Genomic DNA, 23,016 nt, shown 5'->3' on the forward strand with positions numbered 1-23,016 from the left:
TGACTAGAAACAAAAAGCATTAAGAAGAAGACTATCTAAAGATATAACCTTAATGATGGTAGAGCCATCCCTATTCAAGTGCACACTCTTACTCTAGTACAAATTTTGGAGAGAGATTTTAGAAGACTTGTCTACCTTTGTATGACTTTACAAATGATATTCTCTTTCAAATTCTTAAATTTAGAAGTTAGGATGAACTCTTCATAGAGGGCCCATCCATAAGCACAAAAGGGACAAAGGAATGTAGTGCAATTCTCTCAAGGGTGAGTTGAAGCTAATATGAGCTCAACGGAATTATAGACTATGCAATTGAGGTAGGTAGGTAGGACTCACCAATAGAAGTTGATGGGGAAAAAAGAGCAAGACTAACTAGAGTCACACAAATTGTATGAGAAACTATACTAGAAGAAAGACATTACAACATCTTGACAAGACTAGTCATCTTGAGAGAAACCATCAACTAAAGAGTCAAAAGAGCGAATAGTCAAATGATCTTCAAGGGCATTCCTACAACACATGAGCACTGCTCTTTCCTCAAGAGAGAAGATAGTAAGAAGCCAAGGCCAATGACAAAGTATCATCTACAGTTAAAGGGTAGATCCTCACAATTAAGTAGTATTATCTCAACCATCAAAATAATATCCCAAAATGCCAATGTCCACCAAAATAATATCCCGAAAATATCACTGTCCACCAAAATATGAGGCTATGAAGAGTGGATCTATTATAATCTAACATCAATGTTTACACATACTATATGAGTTTGTTGATGTGGGAAAAATATCAATAAAAGTCTAAACTAAGTGAAAAATGTACAAAACATATCATAACTTCATAATGATAATGGACATTGATTCTCCTATTTCATATACCATCACCAATATAATTTGTTGCAAATAATATTTATTAATTTCACTTATATCTCTTTAAAACCAAAGGAAAATCTCTTCTTGAAGTTACTTCATTTGCTAAGGGCACTTCAATTCACTCAAATTGTATCATCTACATATGTTAGACTTCACATATCCAAAACAAATTTGAACGATTGTGTAAGAAAGTTCTTTCAAAGAAAAGTCGTGTATTGGAAGAAAATAATGGTATTATGTTTTTATTGATCGAATAAGATGCCTAAAAGGTAGAACAAGTGATCAAATATTTTACGAGGTGTCACAATTGCATTTACTCTCAAACCTTAATAATAGATAAATATTCTAAAGACGATTTTTAATGAATTTTTACAACTTAGCCATAATAAAGATAACAACACGACGACTTTTATATTGTGGATGCCAAATCCCTTGATCAACACACCCAACACGAAAGGTCTTCAATGCAAACTCCAAGAAATATTCAAGTACTGCATCTACACAATGTAACATCAATAGATTAAACTATACACAAAAGTACTATAATAAATATAAAAACATAACTAGTACATGATGGAAGAAGAAATAAACATATCCTTAGTTTATCAATTTAGTTTTTTTTTAAACAACAAAATTGCACAAGAAATAGATGTTACAAAACAAACCTACATGGAAATGTCGATATCCAAATATATATTAATAAAACTCAAAACATGGTGATCAAATTCTTTAACCTTTTGTTCCATCTGCATTGTATACTTCCGTGGACCCATAATAACTCTTTGATAGAGATGTTTTTACATCGTCTTTTTACTTATTTTTAATAATAATATAATTCGTATTATATCATGTGTATAAAATTCATTGGATTGAAATTAAAAACAATTTTGCAGAATTTTGATCTTTCTTGCCCTATATTTTAAAACCATTACGAAATGTTCTTCAAATCAAAGCATTTAGGATTACCATCCCCCATTTAAATGGCCTGAATATTGATATCCTCAGGAAAATTTCTTTGAATTTTGAAAAGGAAGTCTTTTGTTGGAACATTGAGATTTTGAGCAACTTTGAATGTTAGTTTCCATCTTAAGAGGAGTGGCTATAATAGAAGGGAGTGTCCTCAAAGAAACTAAAAGAAATAGAATTCTTTAATATTATTCAAATGGAGGAAACTTCTAAGGATTTGCTTTAAAAAGATAAAATTGCAGATATAGATCAAAATAACAATCAAATGCCATGGGAGAAAGACTCAATAGAAAACAAGGGTAATTTGGTAAACAACTATTCTGAGGGAGAGGCAAATCTTATGAACTATATGTTTCTCTTATATTCTCAAATAAATATTAATAGAACTCAATATTTGCTAATCAAATTCGTTAATCTTTCTTTCCATTCACATTTTATACTTAGATGAACCCATAATAACTCTTCGATATAGATGTTATTATGTCATCTTATTATTTATTTTTCATAATAATATAAAGTGCATTACAATCGTAGGTATGAAATTAATTAGCTTGAAATTAAAAATATTTCTACAAAATCTTGGCCTTTCTTGCCACGGATTTTAAAACCATTGGTGAATGTTCTTCAAATTGAAGAATTGGGGATTACCCTTCCCCATTTAAATGTTAGGGTTCTTATTGCTTAGACTCGGAGACTGATATCCAAGGGAGATTTCTTTGAATTTTGATGAGGAAATCTTATGTTGAAACATTGAGATTTAGGGGAACTTGAATGCTTGTTTCCATTGTAAGAGGAATTACCATAACATAAGTGAGTGTTCTATGTTAAAGAAAAACAAAACAAAACATAATCCTTAAATTATTTTAAAACTGAGGAACATTCTAAGGATTTGTCTAAAAATAACAATATTGCAGATGTGGATAAACAGAACAATTAGATGTCAAGGGAGAAAGTCTCATTAGAAAACAAGGGTGATTTGGTATATAGCTCTTGTGAGGGAGAGGCAAGTCTTATGAACTATAATGTTTCTCTCATAAACCCTCTATTTGATAATGAGTTTGATGTTAATCCTACATGGAGACAAATCATGAATCAAGTCGATGTTGACAAGAGGACCCAAGGACGAAGAGTAGTAATGCCCAAAGAAGGTTAAATGCCTAGCAATTAGCTTTAAGCATCATACAAGAGAGCGAAAAACAATATCATTGTGCTAAGCAAATAACTCAATGATAATACCCTTAATAGAGATAACCAGTCATGAATGAGAGTATTGGTAGAGAATTAGTGGTTTATGAAGCTGATATGATGAGTGTTGAGAAGAAGGGTGACTATCCACCATTTGTGGAAGTCTCGAAAAAAGGAAAACATTTAGTAGGCATTCTCCCTCTTAGTTTAGTCTAGATAGAATGCCCCAAAAATAATGGGGAGATGCCTAAATGTTTCGATAGATTTTATAGGAACCAAGAAAACATCACCCATCCTTCCAAATGAATCTAAACATTACTAGCTCGAATGTAAGAGGTCATAAAATGAAAGATGGGAAGTTAGTTGTCTAATATTCCTACAAAATAATATGTAACAAAGATATTACCTACCTACAAGACATTAAAGTGATAGGATGTAATGCCTCTAGTGTCCTAAAATTCATTTGGGATCACGCCAAGTCCTTTTATTCTAATCATGAGCATGGTAAAGGTGGGCTTGCCATTTTGTTAGGACCTAGATGGGCTGAAAATTTTGCCAATAATGGTGTTTCTCCTTGAAATAGGGTTTGTAGGATCACCATAAGAAATTGGGGAATTGATGTTTGTACATGAAATATTTATGCCCCTAATTATTATAGGGAGAGGAGCTGCTTTTTGGGACTGGAGCTCCACACCATTCCCTATTGGTGATTTTGATATGACTAATTATAAAAGGGGATAATTTGCATGACTTGAAACATCGATGGAAAGGAAATGAGCAAAAATTTTGGGATAAATCTAAGAGAAAACTCAATCTAGTTGACCCCTTAGAAAGAAAAAAGGAAGAATCTAAATTGATTTGGTTTACATGATGTGATAATCAATGATCTAAGAAAATGATTTACTACAAGCTTGATAAGATTTTTGTGGATGCTTACACCTTTTCTTTTGTCTATGATGAATCATGCAATCTTGTTTCTATTACTCCTATTGTATGCTTGATCACTCTCCTATTTTTGCAATTATTAAAAATGATAATGGCATTATTAATACGATTAGGCCTAGAAGGAATAGTTTTCAAACTCAATACCTCCTTGTTTAAAGATGAAGAGACTATCGTGGCTATCAAGATTGCCATTTGTATTTCCAAATCTTGTCATCAAAAATTGCATGTGTTAGAGAGATGTGATGTCCTCATTAATGTTTGTATGAGAATGTTTTAATTTATGAGAGAAAAGAAGGCTAATGATAGAAATTGGAGGATGGCTTTAAATCTAAAATCAATTGCATTAAAGTTGACTTGCAACAAAAAGGGCGTGATGAATGGCTTGAAAGTGAACTAATAAAAGCCAAGATGGAATGGAGCAAAATCATAAATAATATTTTTTATGGGAAACGAATCGGGGGTCAAGTCAATTGGTTAAAAGGAGACAAAGGGTCTAGCTATTTTTTCAATATCATCAGAAAAAAAAAACAAAAGAGGGAGAGAAATGAAGAGATTGCAGTAAATGGTACTTCTACTAATAATCTTGAGGACATTTGCAAAGCCTTTTTATGCAATTTATGAAACCCTTTTTAATTCAAAATGCAAACTAGAGAATTTTGAGAAGATGAAGGAGCAATATTTTAAAAGGTTCCTAAAAAGTGTTGGAGAGAGATTATAGGAACTTGTCCAAAGATATTTCTATAATCGAAATTTATAATACACCGGATCCTTAACTAATGCTAAATCGAGTTTTGATGGGTTGTTAGCAAAATTCTATAAAGAAAATATTGATTGGATTGAGCAAGAGGAAATGGAACTTTATAATTAGTCATTCCATAAAGGAACATACCATCAATCAAGGTGTGATCAAACTACTTCCCAAAGGAGGAGACAAAACCCTAGTTAAAACTTGGAGACCAATTGAATCTCTCCTATAAATTTCTAGCTAAGACTCTTGCTAGAAGAATGCTAGTTGTATTAGGGAAGATTATATTGGTTATTAAAATAGGGTTTATACAAGGTAGACACATCCTTTAGAACTTAATCGCCAAGAGGGAAGTTGTGCATTGGACTAAAGAAGATTGGCATACTATAGCCATGGTGTTGCTTAACTAAAAAAGCCTATAGTAGAACTAACTAGCCATTTGTGATTGGTATGATGGGAGCTCTATGGTTTCCTTCATGCTTATGTGGATCCATTGAAATATTATTTCAAGACTCCTCAGTTTTAATTGGTATCAATGACTCCTTGTCTAATACTATTCAAGTTGTAGAGGTTAATTAGGCAAAGGTGCCCCATTGCCTCGACCTTATTTGTTATTTCTTTTTATGCTTTATATTATGTCTTGAGACATATAGAGTTGGGACCACAGAAAAAATGAATAAGGTTACCTAATAATAATTTATTACTCAATTTGCAAACGACGTTGCTCTCTTTCCTAAATTTAGTGAGAATAATTGAGTTGCTCCTCATAAATCCACAGCTATTGGTTGGTCTAATATAACTCCTACATGGATTGCTATTAAGGGGTGGGGATTGTTTGGGCCCTCTGGGCTATGAGACACCTTGGCATTCCTTTTGCTCTTAGTCCCTCATTGAAAGAAACACGCGAGTGAATCTTCACTAAGATTGAAAAAACCCATCTTAAATGGAAAACTCATCTTCTCTCTTTTACTTGAAGGATGTAGCTGGTTCAAAGGTGTTATCTTCTCTTGATATTTACTACTCTTCCACATGGTTGTTCTCTAATAGCCAAGTCAATAAATTGGAAATAATTTTGAGAGACTTCCTTTGATCTAATGAAGAATGTAACAAAAAAAGACACAATGTTTCCTGGGATTGGTGTTGTACTCCAAAATAACTTGTGGGGTTGGGTTTTTGGGCGCTCAAGACACATGGAGTTGCCTTAGTTGTCAAATGGATCTTCAAGGTCAATTAAGGAGGAAAGCCTTGAAAGCTACTCATTAGAAGCAATATTAGTCCCTCCTACACAAAGAAGGACAAAAATTGGAGCTCTTTGGACTTTAGTGATATAAAATGAGGCGATTTTGAGGTCAAGACCTTTGGAGCTACTACTTTCTCCTCACTGCAGAAAGCATGGGCAAGTGAGGAGTCTTCTTGGTGATTAACATGTTATTGGTAACTCCCCCACATAGTTGTGGACAGATCTCCTTGGTGGGTGCTATGTTGATTATAAGACCTCTTGTTCCTACTCAATGTTGTTCAGCTCCGATTCAAAACTCCTTGAGTATTTCTATTGTTGGTGATCTCCTTCTTTGTAATCGGCTAGGATCATGGGAAGAATTATGTTACAAGTTTAACATTTCCCCCTTCTCACGAGAAAACATATATAAGGTTTGTAAGGTAGTCGAGGCTTTCTTTCCTAGCAAGATTATTTCAGATAGATAGTCAATAGAGAATTTGAAATGCAATAATGGAAAATTCTTTCTTTTTTATTAATACCAAACATATTTATTTGATTCTCAAAGGCAGTGTTGGGATTACTCAATCAATAATGAGTCTTGGGTTTGTCATTGGTTGAAGTTCAAGTGGTCTTTTGTCTTGAATCATTTATGGCATTGTCTTAGTGAACTTAAGTAAAGGTGTTCGATGTTTATTATGGAGGTCCTACCTAAGAGAGTTGTTGTTGGGGATGTCTTATCAACTGTTGATCTATCCCATGTTGTAGGCTCTATGTTTAGCCACTAAGACTATTTTTCACCTTTTCTTTGAGTGTATATTTGCAATCATGGTTTGGTCTTTGTTTCTAGGATCCCTCATTGTGTGGAACTCCTAACCCAACTTATCTTGGTTTAAAATTCTTGTTGGTTTTATTGATTATTTTGATGACCACCTCAACACCTTCTTGTCTTCATTATTTTGTGAAGTTAATTGATTTTTGTGACCAAGAGAAAATGAGGATGTCTTTCAAGGTTCAAGGAGGATCCATATTGAGTTTAATCATAGATTCACTTTCCTTTTTATCATGCTACAAGCATCTATTGTCTTAGAGATCCCTAAGAGTCGCTTCATGATCCTAGTCAAAGAAGGGATGTTGCTAATCTATAAATCAAACATTAAATCAGCTCATTTTTTATGCATATAAAAAACATGTTGGATCAAGAGGAACTCAAAGCTATTCACAATTTATGAAGGACGAAAATATCACTAAGGAATACATTGCAACTATTAACAATATTCCTAAAATTATAGATGATCCTCACATTATGCAAGTAATTGGTAAATTATTTATTTGATGTATTAACAACGAGAAAAGATGCTCAATAAATAAGTTTACAAAATTTACAAAATAAGCAAGTTTCCAAAAAGAAACTACAAATAAGATCAGAGACAATCTTTCACCCAAAACTACAATAAAGTACATTTTTTAACATTAAATAAACAATAAAATAGTATTCTAATACTCTTCATTAATGCTCAATCTATCAATACCACCAAAAGAGCCCCTGAATTTTACAAAATTATCAAGACTAAGGGACTCTGTGAGGATATCTATTGTTTGATCCTCTTTTAGAACATACAACAATTGAATGGATCCATCTTCAACAAGCTAATGAATGAAGTTACAATGAATTTCCACATGCTCGATTCTTTCATGGAAGACTGGATTCTTGGCAAGTTTGATAATCAGGTCCCTAATTATCACAAAACAAAGGTGTCGAACTTGTTTGAGATATTTGCATATCTACAAGCATCCATCGAAGCCAAACTATCTCACAAGCTACTTTAACAATTCCACGATACTCTACTTCTGTCGAGGAGAGAGCCACATTTTAGTCCATGTGAGTGCACCTGATCCCCAAACTAAACAACTACCTAGATGTTGATTTTTTGTGATCAATTTAACCTGCTCAATTTGAATTTGTGTAACCAAGAAGCCTAGGATCTTGACTCTGAGTGTACAAGTGTCCAAAATCAGAAGTACCCTTCACATAACATAGCACACGATTTGCTTCAAAAAAGCCTCCCTCTCATGTTTCCCCTAATTCCCATATGATGGGGGTTAAAGGAAAATCTCAATTCTGGTGTCTTTCACTTTGTAGGGTGATTGGGTTATTATGGACTTATCTTTTCATTGATCACCAATTTGTCTTGGTGAGGGTTTTGCAATGTTTGGCATCCCCTTCTCAGTCTATGTTTCATAGTGTCTCAAGCTCGTATTTCATAGAAGAGTGTATTGCATATCTTTTGGGTTGTTTGCAAATTGTTTAATTTTACACCTACTTTGTAATTGGGTTTCAAGGCCGCTTCAAAACCTATTTTACTTGATCAAAAAGAAAACACACACTTTGCTACTACCGAATGATTAGCCTTGGCAACTATCATGAAGCATGAAATGTAGCTCATTGTAAAACTGAGGTCAAGTCTAGTCGCAGTGAGATAGATGAGACTAGCCACTAGTTGCCTAAAGAATGATTCATCTACTACAGGTGAATCAAACCTAGCTAACAACTTAAGCCCTTTTCCACGGGTGTGGAGACAAGTTTGCAATCCTCCATTTAGAACTTATCTAGAAGAGTTCGGGCATACTTGGACTGGGAGAAGAAGATATTTCTTTGTCTGCCAAACCTCAACACCTAAACAATAATGGAGAACTACCTAATCTATCATGTCAAATGAGTTGCACAAACCCTGTTTGAGCTCACTAATCAATTGTTTTGAGCTGCTAGTAATGATCAAGTCATCAACATAGACAACCAACGGAATCTCATTAGCAACCTATTTGACATACAAAATAGGATTAGATGGACATCTCTAATAGCCATAATCTATGAGGTACTTATCAATCTTGATGTACCAAGCCTAAGAAGCCTATTTTAGGCCATAGAGTGCTTTTACTAATCTGCACAACTTGTGTTCTTGATTGGCAACCTTGAACTTTGGAGGTTGAGTCATATAAACTTCTTCCTTCAACTCATTGAGGAAAGTACTTATAACATCCATCTAATGAACTTTCCAACCAAATTGGGTTGTCGAGGCAAGGACAAGCTAAATGGTACCCATCTTGGTTGTAGGATAAAAAGTCTCCACATAGCCAATGCTTTCCTTCTATAAGAACCCCCTCAATGAGACAAGCTTTGTACTTGTCAAGGGTTTTGTCAACTTCGTATTTCACCTTATACACCCATTTGTAACTAATGGACTTCTTCCCTGAAGGAAGATCAAAAAGGAACCAAGTGTAATTCTTCTGGAGACTTTGATATTCACCTTCCATAGCCTTTTCCCACTCACATTTCCCTTTAGCCTCTAAATATGCTTCAAGTTCATAAGCACTATGAATGATGGTCATGAGAGAAAAATTAATTGTATGTTGTTTGCTCTTGTTTTTGGATGATCTACCCTCAATGAGCTCAGTGTGATGAAGATCACCAATCCTCTTAGCCCACCATTTAGGTTGAGGAGTAGAAAAACCAACATCGAATGTAGGAGCTAGAACTAGTATTGGATTTGGAACAGGTTCAACAGGTGGAAGATTACCATCATCCAAAGGAAACTCAGGTTGAGCATCTTCAAACTCATAATCTACATCATCCCTCCCAATTAGGTAGACCTATTGGAAGATGGACACCCAAATTAGAAGTCCGCAAAGGTTGATGCTTGAAATTTTGCACAGATGAGGATGGGTGAAAAGGTCCATGTGCTTCTTCAAAGAAAACATCCCTACTGAAGACAATACAATCAATGTCTACATCTATCAATCAATGGGCCTTGTGGTCATCATTGTACCCTACGAACATAAGATTTTGACTCTTGGAATCCAAATCAGAGTGTTGGGCATCTGGAATCCATACATAAGCTAAAGAGCCAAAGATTTTGAGATGACTAATACTAGGTTTGTGACTAGTCCAAACTTCTTTGAGAGTCTTTCCCTAAACAACCTCTGAAGGGATCCTATTAAGGAGATAGACAACAATCAAATTGCTTCTGCCCAAAATTAGGAACACTCATGTGTTGTAATATGGAACGAGCCATCTCAACAATACTAAGATTGTGTTGCTCTACAACATCAGATTGCTAAGGAGTGTGGGGTGTTGTAATGCTCCCCATCTTTTAGACCCTCAGTGAAGTTCTTACCTTTTCATTCTTCGAAGGTTAAGTGGAGAAATAAGGAGAAATAAATTAAATTAAAGCCAATAAATGAATAAATCTAAAGGTGACTTTATATTTAAATAATTTAATTTTATAGAAGCACAACTAATTATTGTATTGAAAAGAGGGAAGCTTCTAGAGAGTGCAATTAAATAATATTTTATTTCCTTCTAGAAGGGTGAAGGAGAAGAATAAATAGAGGCGAGAGCTTCATTGTTAGTATCGGATTATTGTCAATTGCATTTGATATGAACTTGGGAGAAGAAACTAAAGGTTTTTTATTTTAGTTAGCCATTGGAGAGCATTAATTCTTCAGTGTTGCAACCATTTGAAGTGGTGAAATATCCACTGAATTTGGCATTCAGGAGAGCTTCATTCCAGAGTTCTATTTGTGCTTAAAGTTAAGGAATAATCTAAGGGTTTGAAGAATATTGAAGGACTATCAAGTGCAGACCTGAAGATTCATCTTTGGTAGCCATTAGTAATCGTTTTTTTCCTTGCTGCTACAATACGTGTGAACAATGTCGTTACAGTATTTATGCTTGATTCTGATTGCAACTTTCATCTCCATTTGTGGGCATCACTATTATCAGGTTCCTCTTGCAACTATTAGTAGTTAGCATTGTAATCTTAGGCATATAATTTTGTTGTTGTAAGTGATAATTCAGAATCGGATTTGGCATTGTTGTAGTCATTATTGTAAGCCCATTTGTCTTGGCAAATTCATAGCAACATTATACATGGGAAGGAATTCAATAAAGGAGATATATGTTGCATATCATTTGTTTGACGAAATGTCCATCTAATAGCATATATGATCAGCATAATAGTTTTATGCCAATTGTTTGTCAAAATGTCAATTGGATGTAGGTATGCATTCCATGTCTAGTTTCCATGTATATGCATTGAAAATACCAAAAAGAATTGCACTTTCATATTAGTTCATTGTAAGAGGTACTGAAATATCATTTGTGAACATTCTGAATTTCTTAGCATCATTCAAACTATATCAAACAATTTGAAACACAAAAAAGCCAAAAAAGAGAAAGACAACATATAAGTGTTTAACAATATTCTTTGAGCTAAAATCAGTCAGTTTGGGCAAGTGATATTGCATTGCTATCAAAGCTTTCTTGCAAAATGTTTGATGAAATGTCAAACAATTGAATTAGAGAAGAATTTGTTGTTTGACAAAGTTATAACCAGTTGGAGTTATTATATTGGTATCAGAGTGGTTTCCTGCCATCCTGTGGAGTGGGAAATTTATATTATTATCAGATTTGTTGTTGAATTTGGAGTGACTAGCACTAGTGTTTTCTAGCCATGGACAGACATAGGAGGATTGACAATTCTAGAAGTCGATGGAGTAATGAGGAAGTTAGTACAAAAATAAATGCTTCGCAAGAGAGTATCAAGAAACTTAAGTTTCATCAACAGAGATTGACAGAGAGCTTGTTGAATCCAGAGACAATTGAAAGGGCGACGAGTTATATGGTTTCCACCTTTAGAAGGACGACATCAAGGTTGTAGGGAAGGAAGCCAAAGTTTTCACTGATAGGAGTCCCTGATACAAATGTACCTATATTTAATACAACACTTGCTAGTCCTAATTGCAGTGTTGACAATGGACTTATTTCACAGGGACATGTGGTTGTGTCAATGGCAGCAGAGGATAGCGGCACCAAGCTTTGGCTAGTTGAGGCTCCCAGAGCTGTGTCTACAGTTAGTGCAGAGACAGTTGATGTAGTTGTTACCACTAATACTTTCAGCTCTTTCAAGGATGGGATTACTATTGGAGATTTGTCTGTGAGATCTCATGGTGTTGCTACAGTGCAGGAGGCAGTTGCTCCCTTAGGTGGGACCGAGACACATATAGAGTCACCCAGCTATGATGTTGGTGATGTGGGTGTTTCAACAGAGTTAGTAGATGTGGGTTTATGTTGTAGCATTATTGATTCGCAACCTAGCATTGAGTCGTGTGCAAAGTCGAGAGTCTGAAGTTGAGGCTTTGCTAGGAGATGTCGATGCAAAGAGTATGGACACATTTAATGATCCATTTAATGATGCTATGAGATGTATGGGGTATGACACCCCTTGTTAGATATTGGGTGATGACTCTTAGGAGGTTTTGGATGAGTCTCAGGATTGATGTTTACAGGATCTTACTATTGAGGTACAAGTTGAGACATTTGAGGAGATTGATACTGAGAGGGCTTACATTTCTTTGGATGAGGAGTTGTTTGAGGTACATAGTAGTTGTATCTCGAATGCAAAGTGGTGCAAGGACAATAGCACACGTATGAGTGATCTTGTGGTGGACAATTTTGATCCAATTTCCTATCACAGTGCAGTTAGTGAGATATAGAGCTTGCATAGAAGTCATGGGTTACAAAGGCATCATGTGACTTATCAGCTAAAGGTGAGTGACAGTGGCATTTTTTCATCTCTTGATCATTATGATGTTATTCGCCATATGCTAGCTACATCTGGTTAGGGTGCTCCTATATCAAATGAACATGATGATAGTAATCTTTCCATAGTAGAGGTTCATGTGCTTCAAGAAGCGGTTAGGATTTTGAGCATAGTTACTCTTAATTAGTTGCTAACAGGGATTACCTTCTAGAGTGGGGTAGCACCTACTATGAGATGTTGTTAGGGAAAGAGGAGGACGTGGTTGAGCTCACCCAAGAGCTTGACGGGACTGTAGGCTCTCTTCAGTATACTCAGTTGGCTCTTCAGAAGTTACAGTCACAATTGGATGAGGTTACCATAGAGTTAGAGCGGGTAAAATTGACACCAGCCCCAGAGCCTGTTCCATTACATATTGTGGTTGGTGGTGACTTTGTTTCTACGGTTGAGGATGAGGGATGTGATGATGTAGCGAACACATTCATCCATGATATGAGTGTGGTATGTACAAAGGAGGTGAGAGCATCAGTGGAGACGGGCTCTCATGGTGATTTGCTTCCTTCTACTGGATGTGAATCTATTTCTTCTTTTCATACAGCTGGTAGCATTAGACAATTGGCATTTTCACATTTTTGAAGGGATCAGCTGTGGATTGCAGGGAAGCAAACTGATGCTTCCACACATAATTTCTACTATACTAAGTCATTTATGGAGTATTTGCTTGAGAGCTTGGATTTGTGGGAGGTTTCATACAGTATATCTAAGGGTACTCTCATTCGGGGTTCTCGTCCTATACAACGATTGGTGAGGAAGATTGTAGAGACTTTGGCTACAATGCTTCCCAATAGGGATTCTGTGGTTGGGTTTACTGAGAGGGTTTCCCAGGATCCTGCCTGAACAATAGTTCGAGTCAAAGATTGGAGCCATCTTTTGATTCCCAGTTTGATGATGATGAGCCCTTGACATAGATTGTGAGTTTTTATCGGCATAACACTGTGAGGAGTGTTCATTACTTTTCTTTTAACCCACAGGTAGAGGGCTTGGTTTTCAGCATTATGGATGGTGATAGAAGGTTTGGAATTCATTATACCCGTAGATGGCATACTTCTCCACCAAGGGATGGAGATTCTGAGATATAGGGTATTGGGAAACAATTGGATGTGCTAATGAATGAGATGAATCGAAATCACAAACGGATGACTCAACTAATTTCAAATCCAAGATTTGAGCAGTGTGATATCACTTTTTAAAGAGAAAAATGTGATGATACAGTTGCATCTTTAGATTTGCAGGATATTTCTTATGAAACATTGAATGAGTTGGGCACAATTGAGGTGGAATGTAATGAGAATTCATGTCAAGTTAAATCAAATGATGCAGTTGTTGCCATGAGTTCCCCAAATCATGTATTTGATGGTGATGCAACAATAGTGGGAGTAGGAGCATGCAAGGATACTATCATATCAACAGTCACTTCTATGTCAGTTAAACCATCTAATGAGGAGTTTAGTAGTATGCATTTGGTTGTAGATGTGTGCTCTGATGATAGTAAACTTGTTATTGCTGATGAGGTCAGTGATATAGTGACAAAGTCATGTTATACTATCAATCAACAAAGTGTCGATGTTCACTTCATGGACAGTACTATGTTCGACATGGATGCAACATTGTCTTATGACAAACTGATGTTTAAGGTTGATGTTGATCACTCATCTGAGTGGAGTTGGGCTCAGTTTTCACCATTTATAAAGATTCAGTTTTGTGTTGCGACAGTTGGTAATATTCCTGTGTCCATAGATTTTAACACGGCTACACCTTTTGTTGATATAGTAGGCATGAGTGCATATGATTCTCTTGTAGCTACGTCTCTTCAATGGGATTGTTGATTAGGGTTCTAGTCCAGTATATATTATATGGGTGGGGACCAGGATGAAGATCTTCCTTGTGGGGTTTTCTTATGGTGATATTCTAACTCCTACATCATTAGCAAAGGTTTTGAGTGTTGTACTACAAGTTATGTTGTTGGTCCAGATGATGTTAGTGGTATGTAGTTGGTTCAATGTTGACAAGGGTGTCGCATACTACTTCATTTGGATCCATGTAGAGGTTGGAGTTCATTGTGTTGCTAGATTGCTTGAGGACAAGCAATTTTAGGGAGGCTGGACTGTAATGTTCCCCCATCTTTTAGACCCTCAATGGAGTTCTTAGCTTTTCATTCTCTGAAGGCTAAGTGGAGAAATAAGAAAAAATAAATTAAATTAAATTCAATAAATAAATAAATCTAAAGGTGTCTTTATATGTAATTTATTTAATTTTCTAGAAGCACAACTAATTATTGTATTGGAAAGGGGGAGGCTTCTAGAGAGTGCAATTAAATAATATTTTATTTCCTTCTAGAAGGGTGAAGGAAAAGAATAAATAGAGGCGAGAGCTTCATTATTAGGCATCAGATTATTGTCAGTTGCATTTGATATGAACTTGGGAGAAGAAACTAAAGGTTTTTTATTTCAGTTAGCCATTAGAGGGCATCAATTCTTTAGTGTTGCAACCATTTGAGGTGGTGAAATATCCACTGAATTTGGCATTTAAGAGAGCTTTATTTTGGAATTCTATTTGTGCTTAAAGTTAAGGAATAATCTAAGGGTTTGAAGAATATTGAAGGACTATCAAGTACATACCTGAAGATTCATCTTTGGCAGCCATTAGTAATCGATTTTTTTCCTTGTTGCTACAATAAACGTGAACAGTGTCATGCTACAATATTTATGCTTGATTTTGATTGCAACTTTCATCTCCATCTATGGGCATCACTATTATTAGGTTCCTCTTGCAACTATTAGTAGTTAGCATTGTAATCTTAGGCATATAATTTTGTTGTTGTAAGTGATAATTCATAATCAGATCTGGCATTGTTGTAGTCATTATTGTAGGCCCATTTGTCTTGGCAAATTCATAGCAACATTGTACATGGGAAGGAATCCAATAAAGGAGATATATGTTGCATACCATTTGTTTGACGAAATGACCATTTAATAGCATATATGATCAACATAATAGTTTTATGCCAATTGTTTGTCAAAATATCAGTTGGTTGTAAGTATGCATTACATATCTAGTTTCCATGTATATGCATTAAAAATACCAAAAAGAACTGCACTTGCATATTAGTTCATTGTAAGAGGTATTGTAATATCATTTGCGGACATTGTGAATTTCTTAGCATCATTCAAACTATATCAAACAGTCTGAAACACAAAAAAAATCAAAAAAGAGGAAGACAGCATACAAGTGTTTGACAATATTCCTTAAGCTAAAATTAGTCAGTTTGGGCAAGAGATATTACATTGGTATCAGAGCTTGCTTGCAAAGTGCTTGAGGAAATGTCAAACAACTAAATTGGAGAAGAATTTGGTGTTTCACAAAGTTATAACTGGTTGGGGTTATTATAGGTGTGGCTAACAGACATTTAAAACCATGTGTATCACAGAAACTGGAGAAAGAAATAGAACAAAATTCCCCCCCATCTCACCTAAGAGTAATTATACAACCACCAAACTCTTTTTCTACCAAGGCCTTAAACTTCTAAAATACAATAAACACATTTGATTTTTGTCTAAGAAAGTACATCCATATTTTGTAACTAAAATCATCAACAAAAAGAAAGAAATACCTGCAACCACTAACAAAATGTGTATTGATTAGCCCACAAAGATCAACATGAATCAACTAATGTACTTTAGAGGCTTGCCATGAGTCAACATCCTTGAACAATGTTCAGTAATACTTCCCATCTTGACAAGCTTCGCAAACACCATGATGTTGAATCTGGATCTCATGTAAACTAGCTACAAACTCCTCCTGAGCCAACTAAGAGAGATATTGCAAAATTAAGTGTCCATGCCAAAGACTGGTGATGGGATAACTTATGGTTGCCATGGCTAACTCTAGAGAATCACTAGTATCCACAAGTCAGAAAAGACCATGATTCTCAATGCTAACAACTATACTAGTGTGAGTCTCTCGATCAACAATCAAACAGTTGTGTGAGTTGAATACAACATCCAACTGAGGATAATTCCACAGGATCTAACTAGTAGAAAGAAGATTTAGTTCTATGTTGGGAACATAGTACACTAAGGAATATCAGATCCCTCCCACCAGAATGTACCTAAACAGTGCCCTCACCAACAATTGTACATTCTTCTCCTCCTTCAAAAATAACTGAGTTAGTGAACAAAGAGAAGCTTGTGAACCAATCACATTGATGAGTAAAGTAGCGGGAAGCATCCGAGTCAATGTACCAAGAAAAAGACTTCACAAAATCTGCATATATTTTAGCCATGAAAGCGTAAAAGGAAAATTCTTTATGCTCAACGTGCTCAGCTACATGCACTTTTTGTTGAGACCCTCCTTGCTTCTTTTGATCATAAGCCAATTGTTGACGGCAATCCTTCTTCATATGACCATATTTATAATAGTATTTACATTGTATGTTATTTTTCTTATAATCGTCCTAAGGTTGACTTGAGACTTTATGTTGCGAAGGTTAACCATTCCCTTTGTTTTTTTGACTAAGAGTGTGCTACAAAAGCTTGCTCTGCGAAAGATGAGGAAGGACTAGTACCAAACTATTGTTTCGAATGGTCCTGCTGCAGAAGCTTGGTACATAGGTCTGAAAACTTCATATCAACATTCATGGAAGTAATGTTGAGAGTTTCAACAAAATGTTCATAAGACCTCAGAAGGCTCATTAAAATAATAACCACCATGTCTTCTTTCTCCATCTTCTGACCAATCGCCTCCTACTGATCACAAATGTCCTTAATCTTTGTTAGATACTCCTGTAAGGACATTTTCTCATCCATCATGATGGAGAAAAGTTGATTCTTTAAAAAGAATGCATGACTTTTATCAAAGGTTTCTTGCAAGCCCTTCAAGTGCTCTCAAATCTCAGCGACTGATTTTCCAAAGGGAACCTATGGAAGTTGATCATTTGTGATAGAAAGTTTAATGAGCATGGCATGTTCATAATTGCGCTCATCAAACTTTTACTAATCTTTATGCATTGCAATTAGACGTTGAATGGTGCCCAAGACGATCTTATCAAGACAACGATACTAAAAAATGATCATCACTTGTTGCTTCCAAGTGTTGTAGTTTCTACCATTGAAAGGTTGACTACCTTCCAACATGATGTTGATCGATGAAGCCATCTTCACATCTTTTGAGACACAAAACAAGGAACTCTAAAGATGTTGAGTGCACGAAATTCTATGTACACATTTCAATGCATTGAGATAGGTATAAATATGTGGACACAAAATCAAGGCACAAATTTCAAGACAAAATTATCTGAAGACCTAGAAACTTTCTACAAACACCCAAAAGATATCTAAAAAACCCAGAAAGAATCTGAAATCAAAATAAAACTAACCACATGGAAATTGATGCACAAAAAATGAGGTACTAGCAAAATCTAAGAGCAACCTAGTTGAGCTCTTGAAAAACCCACCAAGAATCTGCAACTAGTTTTTTACGACAAAGAACCTAAGAGTTCTAAAGAAAACCTTGCCGTTTTTTTTTTAAAACCCAAAATATTGCAGAGATCTAAAAAAATGGAGACACAAATATGGTTGTAAATCAGTGACAAAGGGTTTTAGAAACCCTAGACATCGTCCTTAGCAGTAGAATTGCAGAAAATATGGGTCAAAACAACCCCAAAAAATGGTGAGGAGATCTAGAAAAAATGGCCAGAAAACAAGCAGGCAAAAAATGACCAAAATCCAATCGTTGTGGAGAGAAATCTAGACATGCAGGAGATTATTCCTACAAAAAAACAATGCCTGCAACCCTCCCACAAAAATGAGCAAAGGGTAGGAAAAAGAAAATTGGCCACCCACAAGTTACAAGAGATGAAAAAATGCAGATAGGAAACCACATGATTTGCAACAAGAAAGTCACGATTTGCAATAGGAAACCCTTGTCGAGATCCACTCAATTCTGCAAAGAAAACACAACAAAAAACCCTAGTCATGTTTTGAAAAGAGTTTAAATACCAAGTTTCTAATGAGCCCAAGCTAAAAGATAAATTTTGAAAAAAATAATGGGTATAATTTTTTAAAAGAAATTATATTTCTTTCAAAAAAAATTAATCTCGCTTTGATACCATATCACACAAGTGATTGGTAAATTATTTGATGTATTAACAATGAGCAAGGATGCACAATTAAAAAGTTTACAGTATTTACAAAATAAGCAAGTTTCTAACTGCAGATAAGATTAGAGACGATCTTATCAGCTAAAATTACAATGAAGTACGTTATTGAGCATTAAATAAACAATAAAACATTATTTTAATACCTCATTGGGACACACCTGCTACTGCTGTTCCAGACATTGATCCCCCCTTGGGGAGGTTTGATACCGATAGAGCTGAAGATAGCAATAATGTCATATGATCATGGGATGTTGTATGACCTTGTTTATGTATATAGTATATGATAGTGAAAACTCTCGATCTCATTATTTTGTATTGTATGATGTGAACTGATCAGTAGCATAACTGTTAGATCTTTTTGATGGCAGACTTGATATTTACAGTTAGACTAGTTGGTTGGTAATGATCTCATGGATATGATGTAAATCTTTTTGTGAACTGTTTTTAATACAAAGAAGATCATGTCTATGATTTGTATTTCTGAATTTGAAAGCCTTCAATATATCTAATTGTAAAGATGCATTTTCCTCATTAAACAGTTATTCTTACAAATATTGATCACAATATACCTAAACTCACGAAATTCACTGCAGGTAAAATCAGTTATATGTCATTATATATGTAAATTGTAATGCTTAAGAAATTAAGATTTATAAAAATTAAACATTTAGCCAAGTTTATGTTTATTATGGAAGTCCTCCATGACATTGGGTTGAAAAATTCAGTATTAGCGTGCTTCATAAATTTTCTTAGATTTATAAATTGTGTGGTTAAACTTTGTAACAAAATTACAAGTTACCATTGCTAAATCTTTTTTATTCTGTTCAACATGTCATGTGATTGTTTTCGACAAACTTGAAATCTTCAAAATATGCATCTCTAGAGACCTGATTTCCTCAAAAATAATAACATCTTAAATCTGTTTTGTGTATCACATTTTATAAGTATATCACAGTCTACATGATATTGTATGTTTTCCATCATTATCAAACTGACTAAAAGCATTGCATACAAAATCAACTAAATATGTCACGGTCTTCTGTGATGCTTAAAGAAATTCAACTTCAGGGTTTAAGTAAAATAACATCTAAATTTTTATTAACATTTTGTGCAAAACTAGTTTGCAAGACTCAAATTGATATAATATCTATGTTCCAGAAAATTTCTTACATATACAATTTGTACAGACAAAATTCACTATCTAAATTCTCTTTTTATGCTTTTAGTTTTAATGAATCAAATTTTGCACGCTGGAGTAAGTAATGAAGAAAATCTTAGCATGCTTTGCTAGAGTTGGTACGGTGCATGTTTCTGTTCATTTTGAGGTGACTGAGGTAGTATCTCACATGCAATTGAATGCTACTTCAACTCCTGCTTGATGGAATCCTTACCATTGCTCCCATTCCCTCAACAAAGAAAATTACTTTGCTCAAGAGAAACATCTACCATATCAAATTAGAGATTTGTGAAGTACAAGAAGAAATAATTCTTGGCTATTAGTGATGCAGCCCTTGATCGATTTGACAAGGAAATTCTGCATCTTGATGTCAACCCATGATTGTATACTCTTGGGATGTAGAAGGCTTAATTGATCCTGTCTAGAAGTATGATAGTAGAATAATTATTGAGTCTCCATTAAATAAGAGTCATGTGTCTACAGGAGTTTTAAATGGATTGTTTAGATGTAATTTGATTTTGACAGTTGTCCTCTAGGCACTATGAATATACGCGCTGCTAGATGCCCACCAAGACTTCAATCTCACTGAGTCCATGGACGATAGAGCTTTGCAATCCATGTGATGGTGAGTTGAACTAGAAAAAAGTGTGGTTTTACCTGTCATAGATAAGGTATCTTCCATATCTCAATTGCCACCACCACCATCCCTTGTCCCCAGCTTGGTTCACATGGTCCGAACTCAGGCAAGGCCAAGAGAATCTTAAAGACATTAATAGAGTTATGCTTGCACAGAATTATCTTTTTCTGTGTTTTTTCCTTGCTTCGATTGCCTCATTAGTGTGCATTTAAGTGTTGTTTGACCATTATCCAATCCACTTTTCTATTAGAGGGTCCCCACCATGAGAAAACAGTGAATTTGGAATCTAAATTAAATGAGCAATTGGAGATCTTAGTTGGAATGCTTGGTCATTGGTGTTATAAAGTGATTCCTAGCACAACCGCTTAAATTAAGATTCATGGCAGGTAGGCACAATTCTTCACCAACATTCTCTGAGGCAACAACCAGAGATTTTGCAAGGGTATCCTCCGATTTGGATCAAACATCTGTCGACAATTATCTTCAACTCGAAGTGACTGCTCCGCACCATAAAGTTTGAGTTAGTAGAGTCTTCTGCAGCTAGAGGAGTTGAAAGCCGAGCATATGTGAATTGGCTAATATTAGGAATTATATATTCAAGGTAAAACTGAAAACTCTCAGAGATATTTTGGAAACAGCTTTTATTCATAGATGGATTGGTTTTTTTGCATTTCCATGCCAGTGGTGTGAGAGAAAGTCCACTACGATGGAAACCATGTAATGTTCTTTCAACTTTCCTAGTTTTTCAGTAATATATTTTACTGCTTTTCAATTGTTTCAGAGAAAATGAATATATTTCTCAATCAAAAACGAATATCCAAATGCCACTTAATAAACAACTGTGAGTATAGTTAGTGAATATTACCATTGCGAAGCTCTGCAGAAATGAAAATGATAGTATGACTTCCACAAAGACCCTGCAAAGTAGTGAGTAGATCATGAACAATTGCCTCGTTGTAGACAACATCTGACCCAAGAACTGAAAGGCAGAAATTCAGGTGTTAAAGGATATGTGATAATTAATAGCTATGGTCTTTGATCTGATATTCACTTGAAGATGTAGAATTTTAACAGCAGAAGATATGGATTGCTAAATTACAAAATTACACCAAACTATTCTATCAATCATATTGTTTCTAAAATTCTCGACTTAAATTAGGATTAGCCATGTGAATTCATCTTCATATTTGAGCTCTGTGTGAGAGCTAAGGGTCAAATTAAATGTGAAATACAGCCAATTTGAAAGTTTCCAGTTAGATTATTAGGAAAGAATCCTGACTTATTGATTTTTTTTGGTTTATTTTAGAAAATGCTATCCAATGCTTTACAAGAATTTAATAATAATAGATTGTGCAAGATTCTTGGATTGATTCAACTCAGAAGAAATGATTTTCTCAAAATGCTTAGTCTACGTTTTAACCAAACAAGCATGTCTATTTATAGATTCTGTATTTATCAATTTCTTCGACATTTTAACACTGCTTTCAAATGTTCATTTGCACATCTGCAGTGGCATATTTCTTACAAAAGTCAGGTGGTGTCCAAACTGTCTCATTTGTACTTCATATAATATGCTTCATTTTATTGAGAGAGAAAGCTGTTGAGTATTTGACAGTCTATGATTAAATTCAGTAAGGATTCCAATTTTCTGATATTTTGAGAAAATCATTTCTTCCATGTCTATGACAAAAATCATGCTGAATGTGAGCTTCCATATTTCATTCCATGTACACTTATAAATAACAACCTAATGCAAAACTGGAAGGTGCAAATCATTCTGAGAATAGGTAACTATCTGCTTATGGAAGAATTTAACTGTGATTATAAGATATACTGTCCAATGATCTTGAAGATTTGTCCGGCCCAAGCAGAAGTTTTATGAGATGATATCATTGATTGAAGTTTCGTATACTAATCTTTGGCAGGGGCTCTTATTGGTAATTGTACCCTATTCTAGTTAATATTAATAAAGAATAATTCACACCCTTCTAGGTATTCTATATACAATGATTAACTTAGAGCAGAATTTACATTGTGCTTCTAATTGTGACTGCTATGGGCTAGATATTACATCCCAAAATTTGACCTAATTTAAATTTATGTATAGCTGTTGAATTGAATGGATTTTCTTTCATAATCATGTGAAAAGGGTAGTTAAATATATCCGTTGTATGCATTATTTGTTTAATTGTTTAATGATGATGGTCGTTATCCATTGTTGGCATATGATGATGATAGAAGTTAGCAGTTGCTTGATTTCAGAATTATGGTTAATAATTAAATTTCTTGCTAATATCTATATTAAATGTTGTTATGGATTTATCATGGAACTTGTAATTATCATGGAAAATGTTGCACGGGTGATTGCAGGAGAAGATGAAGGGGAGAAGCATTGCTAAAAGAGATCAATGGAATGGGATACTATCTTAGTCCACTTATTTGGTCGACAAGTATGACCTCTAA

The 23,016-nt window shown here is 34.9% G+C and overlaps 1 protein-coding gene across 5 annotated transcripts in view; it reads right to left on the reverse strand.

Moving 5' to 3' along the window:
* Window positions 1-1,081: 1,081 nt before the first annotated feature.
* Window positions 1,082-23,016, reverse strand: part of LOC149547781 (uncharacterized) — a 42,210-nt gene continuing 20,275 nt past the window's right edge. The window contains exons 4-5 of one of the 5 annotated variants that reach the window (XM_089791832.1): window positions 21,419-21,532; window positions 1,082-1,363 (exon numbers count right to left, since the gene is read on the reverse strand). In XM_089791832.1, coding sequence (XP_089647958.1) covers window positions 1,236-1,363; window positions 21,419-21,532 — 242 coding nt within the window. In that variant the 3' untranslated portion in view covers window positions 1,082-1,235. Of the gene's footprint in view, window positions 1,364-19,809; window positions 21,051-21,418; window positions 21,533-23,016 lie in introns of those variants that run through there. The other 4 variants (XM_089791833.1, XM_089791836.1, XM_089791834.1 and 1 more) reach the window with 4 other exon arrangements.

The sequence above is a fragment of the Cupressus sempervirens genome, chromosome 7 (genome assembly GCF_028749045.1).
Source record: "Cupressus sempervirens isolate cs-2001-9-10 chromosome 7, ASM2874904v1, whole genome shotgun sequence".
NCBI lineage: Eukaryota > Viridiplantae > Streptophyta > Pinopsida > Cupressales > Cupressaceae > Cupressus > Cupressus sempervirens.